This window comes from Hipposideros armiger, unplaced genomic scaffold, assembly GCF_001890085.2.
Source record: "Hipposideros armiger isolate ML-2016 unplaced genomic scaffold, ASM189008v1 scaffold_2595, whole genome shotgun sequence".
Classification (NCBI taxonomy): domain Eukaryota; kingdom Metazoa; phylum Chordata; class Mammalia; order Chiroptera; family Hipposideridae; genus Hipposideros; species Hipposideros armiger.
The window spans coordinates 1-6,710 of NW_017733913.1; the positions used below are offsets into that span (position 1 = coordinate 1).

General features: G+C 45.2%; 2 protein-coding genes across 2 annotated transcripts; one reads left to right on the forward strand and one right to left on the reverse strand.

The window, feature by feature from the left end:
* Positions 1 to 6: 6 nt before the first annotated feature.
* Positions 7 to 493, reverse strand: LOC109378695 (histone H2A type 2-A). Its single transcript, XM_019634997.1, has one exon. The coding sequence runs from the start codon at positions 435 to 437 to the stop codon at positions 45 to 47; it is 393 nt and encodes a 130-aa protein (XP_019490542.1). The 5' UTR covers positions 438 to 493; the 3' UTR covers positions 7 to 44.
* Positions 494 to 592: 99 nt separating this feature from the next.
* Positions 593 to 6,704, forward strand: LOC109378696 (histone H2B type 2-E). Its single transcript, XM_019634998.1, has one exon. The coding sequence runs from the start codon at positions 792 to 794 to the stop codon at positions 1,170 to 1,172; it is 381 nt and encodes a 126-aa protein (XP_019490543.1). The 5' UTR covers positions 593 to 791; the 3' UTR covers positions 1,173 to 6,704.
* Positions 6,705 to 6,710: the final 6 nt, after the last annotated feature.

Here is a 6,710-nt window from a genome sequence, read left to right on the forward strand (position 1 = left end):
CCCCTTCGAGACAGGGGCTGGGGAGTAGCTTCCAGGCGGCAGCCTCACTTGCCCTTCGCCTTGTGGTGGCTCTCCGTCTTCTTGGGGAGCAGCACGGCCTGGATGTTGGGCAAGACGCCGCCCTGGGCGATGGTGACTTTGCCCAGCAACTTGTTCAGCTCCTCGTCGTTGCGGATGGCCAGCTGCAAGTGACGAGGGATGATGCGCGTCTTCTTGTTGTCCCGGGCGGCGTTACCCGCCAACTCGAGGATCTCAGCAGTCAAGTACTCCAGCACGGCCGCCATGTAAACGGGCGCGCCAGCCCCCACCCGCTCGGCATAATTGCCCTTGCGCAGCAGACGGTGCACTCGCCCCACAGGAAACTGAAGACCAGCGCGAGACGAGCGCGACTTGGCCTTGGCGCGGGCCTTGCCTCCTTGCTTGCCACGACCAGACATAACGGCGATTAGGCACTGCAAGCAGCTCCCCCCTGACAACACAGGAAGTCGCTCTCAACGGCCCCGCTTCACCCTTTTATAGCCAGAACCGCGATTGTCCACGGACAGATTTGATTGGCTGAAGCGTATTTTCGTCCTGACCACCAATAGGAGGGCGCAGGCAGAATCCGCTCATTTGCATGATCTCATCCCCCTCCGCAGGAACCCCGCTGAAAACTCGCCAATCGCAACGCAGCGTACTCACAGCCTTAATTTGCATACGGCCTCTATAAGTAACCAGGCGCTTCCGGTAGCCTCGGTCCTGCTTGACGTGTTTGTGTGCCCTGCCTGCTCCGCTGCACGGTCCTTGTCGTCATGCCGGAGCCGGCCAAATCTGCCCCAGCGCCCAAGAAGGGCTCGAAGAAGGCGGTCACCAAAGCCCAGAAGAAGGATGGCAAGAAGCGCAAGCGCAGCCGCAAGGAGAGCTACTCAATCTACGTGTACAAGGTGCTGAAGCAGGTGCACCCCGACACCGGCATCTCGTCCAAGGCCATGGGTATCATGAACTCCTTCGTCAACGACATCTTCGAGCGCATCGCCGGGGAGGCGTCCCGCCTGGCGCATTACAACAAGCGCTCGACCATCACGTCCCGGGAGATCCAGACGGCCGTGCGCCTGCTGCTGCCCGGGGAGCTGGCCAAGCACGCCGTGTCCGAGGGCACCAAGGCCGTCACCAAGTACACCAGCTCCAAGTGAGCCCCTTCCCGGGACGCGGCGCTCCTACCAGCGGCCGCTCGCTCGACCCCCCAAAGGCTCTTTTCAGAGCCACCCACCTTTCTCAGTTGAAAGGGGCTGCCCGCTCGCTCGTTCCCGTTTCCCCCTTGAACGTCTTGTCTACCTTGGGGATGGCGGCTCGTGTAGCCCCGTCCGCAAGTACCTGCCTACCCCACGTTTGCTTGTGTTACTGGATTCGGGAACTCGAAGTTCATTTTGAAACCTGAAAACCAGCCTTTAGTGCTGGTGCTTTTTTGCCGATTCCTACATTTCAACTGCTACAAAGCCAGCCTTACTCATGTGGTGGCGGTGTTTTCCCCCGAGACATGTCACTCGGGGAAGCTTGTCCAGTTTCAAAGTCACGCACAGTATTCGGGACTGCGGAGGTGATCGTGCTCCACGGGCAGGGAAGCTACACTGTTTGGGTTTAAGCTAAGGACATTGGTTGAGTAGAAATTTTGGTCTCAACGCTTTGGGTTTTTTTAGGTAGTCATGTGAAGAGCGATTTCATGGAAAAAACATCAGTGATTGGTTAGCGCATAGCTAATCGCTTGCCCACAGGAGAAGCAAGGAAACCAATTAGGAATCTGGTGCAGTCTTGCAGATTTTTTTTTTTTTTAAAGCCAGGCTGTAGTTTAACGGAAATGTGTCTCAACACCTTTCGTGTTAGAGATAATTTATCACTTTTAAGATTAGGAAATACCATTTTAACAAGTTTAGGGTGACATCTGGTCCTGAAGTGAGAGTTAATTCAACTAAAGGATGTGCAATTGTGATCCTTTACATTTCTCACAAGCTGCCCTGCAATGAGCTGAACGAGTATCGTCTGTAATCTGTAGATGTGTATGATTCTTCAAGTCTCGTCTCTGCAGACTAGCAGCATCAACATTACCTGAGAATTTAAAATTAAAATTTCAGACCCCTGTAATCTGGGTAATTCTGATGCATGCTAAGGTGTGAGGACCACTGTGTAGTTTAGACATGTTGCATTGCAATAGGGATAACAATGGAGATGGTAAGAAATCGGCATTATATTGCGGATGTAGAATTGACAGATCTTGCTGCGGACTAGGATTTGGGTAAGTGAAACCTGTAGGGTTTTTGCATGAGTCAATTGGGTAGATAGTCCTGTTTCTGTAATTGTAACCTGGGTTTCATTAAGGAATCCACTTAATTCCTTAATGTAGGGTAGTTCTCAAGTGTGTTCAATGTAGTCTTACCAGGGGACTTTAAAAAATACTGTTGCCTGCTTGGGTGCCACCCCCAGAAATTCCTAATTAAGTGGTTTTGGGCACTGGAGGCAGAGACCATGAGCCAGCCTATATACCTGGGATATTTTTAAAAAGCTCCCCAGGTGACTAAGGGGCTGTGAAGTTTGAGAACCACTGTCAATATGTGTTCCCCAGATCTTAACATTAATCAGTTCAGGAATCTAGACCAACCTGCTTAGCACAAACATTTCAAAAATGGAACTGAGTAGGGAAATTTGGATTGTGCTTAATCTTTTTTTTTTAAAAAGTTTCTTTACTTTTAAGAGGGAGCAGCAGGATGGGGTGTTCTGTGGATATGAAGACAAAAATGTTTGTTTATAGACACTCAGGAGGGCACAGCTGATGGAGTGCATGAGTGAAGTGAAACGCTCTTGGAGTTCAGCCAACCTCTGAGCCCTGCTGAACCTTTGAAAACCCAGTTAAGCTAATTTGTCTGACACACTTTTATGTAAACTACTTTGGATCTTGCTCCAACTACACATTTGGACTCAATATCCAAGTGTTAATATTTGACCAGCGCCAGAAATTAAAAAATGCAGAATCTTAAGAATTTTAAACTAATTCCATTAAAAATTTTGTATTAGTTTTTTATGGTTGCCATTATAAAGCATTGCAAACGGAGTGGCTCAAAATAAATGTGTTCTGCCACAGTTCTGGAGGCTACAAGTCTGAAATCAAGGTGCTGGCAGGGCCCTGTCCATCCAAAGGCTCTAGGACAGGATCCTTCCTTGTCGTTCAGCTTCTGGTACCCCCAGGCTTTTTTCGGTTATGACAGCATAACTCCTACTTCTCAGTTTTCTTCCTGTGTGTTTGTACATTTTATGAAAAAGACCATTCATATTGGATTAGGGCTCACCCTAATGGCTTCATTTTAATTTGATTACTTCTGCAAAGACCCTATTTCCAAATAAAGCCGCATTCTTAGGCACTGGGGTGTTAGACTTCAACATATCTTGTTGGGGATACAGCTCAACCCGTAACAGTAGACAACAGCTGTGGTAGGCTGAATATGGCCCCAGATACATTCACATCTAAATCCCTAGTGTCTGTGTACTTTAAATGACAAAGGGGACTTTACTGATGTGGTATGTGAGATAGAGAGATTACCCTGGATTATTTGGGTGGGCCCAATGCAAGCACCAGGGTCCTTATAAGAGATTCAGAAGGATCAATGCAGAAAGAAGGTGATGAAAGCAGAGACATAAAAATGGTACGATGTTGGTTTTGAAAATGGAGGAAGAAGCCATGAGCCAAGAAATGCCCCTCTAGAAGCTGGAAAATGCATAGGAATGGATTTTCCCCTAGAGCGTTAGTTAGGAGAGAGCAGAATTTTGTTTTCCACTTGGTGAAACTGATTTTGTACTTCTGATCTCCAGAACTGTAAAGTAAATAAAATGTGTGTTTGAAACCACCAAATTCATAGCAGTTTGTTACAACAGCCATGGGAAACTAATACAGCAGCTCTATAGGATTTTTTTACAGTTGGAGAAATTTGAACATAAATTGCATAGTAATATTGAATCAATAATTTTTTTAGGTATAGTAAATAGTATTGTAGTTGTATAGGAGAATGCCCTTATTTTTAAGAGAGACATGCTGAATAAAAATAAAGTATTTAGGGAGAAGTGGCAAGATGTTTGCAACTTTTCAAATTGTTCAGAAAATGTATGTGTATACACAAAAGGTAAAGCAACTGAAGCAAATAATAGCAATTGGTGAATCTAGATAAAGATATATTTGTTCATTGTACTTTTTTTTTCAGTTTTTCTGTAGGTTTGCATTTTCAAAACAAAAAACTTAAAGTTTTTAAAAAGTGATTGGTCTTTAAAAACTGGTACAGAAACAGCTTTCATAGACATTGAATATTGTTCCTTTTTATTTTTTCAAAAACACGGTTAATTGGTGAAATTTCAGCATATGACCATGATTTTTCACTCCTTTATATTTAAAAAGCTTACCTATGTTTGACAGTGATCATTCTTATATTAACTGAAACTCTGAGTGCTATCCTTTGTTCATGATACTTGGCTATAGTCATTGGAGGTAATGGTGACTTAGGTGATTGAACGGGTCCAGGGATGCCCAAATAACATTGAATTAGACTTGTGGTTATTCTGCCTTCTGATAATCTGAGGTTAAAACTGAAGTTGGATAGGGGGACTTTAGTCAAATACTGAAACTAAAGCTAAATTATTCCTGGGTGTGGGAGAGGGGAGGAACATATTTAGTCATGTTGTAGTGAGTCCAAATGTTTCCAGAAGGGCAGATCACTTACAAAAGAGCAAGAATCAGACTTGATCAATCTTACCTCTTTGTCTTTCCTGAACTCCAGATTCTCATATTTCATATTCCCACTTGGGAATTTGATATTTCCTGTTTGATATTTCTACTTGGATAGCTACCAGGAGTCTCAAAATTGTGTCCAAGACAGTACTCTTGGTTTTCCCCCTCTAAACCTACTTGTCACTCAGATAAGCAAATTGCACCCATTTACAAGTCCAGTCTTACAATTGAGATAGAGAAATTATAGGCAGTCAGGGAGATTGCCACGGTAGAGGTAATTAGGGCGGAAACCATAACAGAGCCAGAGGAAATTATTTTAGTAGCTGACAGATAGGTTTCAGTCATAGCACCCACCAGAGTGAGAAACTCAAGCGGGGGAGGAGGGGTTTTTTTCAAGCCTATAACAAAGAAGTCAGAAGTTAGGGTTTGGTCTCCAGAAGGGGGAGGGATTAAGACAGGTTAGTTAGCATAACATATGGCAGTCTGGAATGCCCAGGTAAAATGCATATCTTCAAAGCTTAGGCCTTATGATAACACACCCCGGCCAGAGCAGAAACATCAATTCTGACAGCTGAGCTACTCCTAAAGTAATGCATCCCAGCCAAATTATGTTCTAGGACAATTGGGCTATTGGAAAAGCCCCCCTTCCAGGCTGAACAAATCTGATAATAGTACCAAAAGACCGGCCAGCTCTTCTGCCCAGGCATACAAGAAAAAATATAAAAGCAAAAGCTTTTTGCTTTAGCTAGTGGGCATCCCAGTTTTGGGTACCCCCTCTCATTTTGAGAGCTGTGACTTTATGATTTAATAAACTGTCATTTGCTGCAAACCTTACCTCTCTGCTCCGTTCCTCCATTCTTTGGTTCTGCAAGGCCATGATCCCGGCACACAGAATAAAAAATATCAGAGATCCCACATCACAATTAGTCCTTAATACCTCTTTCAGTCACATTATACATTCAATTAATTTCAAAATACATCTTCTCATCTCCACTGCTACTACCTCTGTCTCCTGAACATATTACTATAGCCTTACTGATTTCTGGGCCTCTACTCTTGCGCTCCTACAGTCTATTTTCAACATATCACCTTGGGTGAGATTTAAAAAACATAAGTCAAATAATGTCATTACTCCAATCAAACTCCAAAGGCACTTAATTTATTAATAAAAATCTTTGCTATAGCCTGTGAGGTCCTTCAATAAACTACGTGATCTGAACCTCAACTACCTCTGTGATGTCATCTCCCTGCAAGTCTTCCCTTTCCTCACTGCGCTTTAGCCCGTGGACTTATTTCTTGAACTCCCCCCAAAACTGTTGTCTTCACACTTGCTGGCTTAATACTTTGCCCTTCTCCAAGCTATCCCATGGCTATCTTACTCTGTTCAGGCCTTTGTTCAAATGTTAACTGATCAGTCTTGTCATCCACACACCACTCTATTCTACTTTTATGTCATAACTGATCAACCCGTTAATATTGTAGCTACATGTCTTTCATTTGCTTATTTTCAGCATCCGTCTACTAGAACGTAGCTTTATGTGGATAGGAACTTCTATTGTTTACTGCTATATACCCAACGTGTTTTCTTTCAGAGTGCGAGGTTTTATTCGCTCCCCCTCATTGTAAAAGTAATGTGCAGAAATACTCATGACAGAACCTAGAGCACATTATTCACACAAGGTAGACAAGACGTTCAAGGGGGAAACGGGAACGAGCGAGCGGGCAGCCCCTTTCAACTGAGAAAGGTGGGTGGCTCTGAAAAGAGCCTTTGGGGGGTCGAGCGAGCGGCCGCTGGTAGGAGCGCCGCGTCCCGGGAAGGGGCTCACTTGGAGCTGGTGTACTTGGTGACGGCCTTGGTGCCCTCGGACACGGCGTGCTTGGCCAGCTCCCCGGGCAGCAGCAGGCGCACGGCCGTCTGGATCTCCCGGGACGTGATGGTCGAGCGCTTGTTGTAATGCGCCAGGCG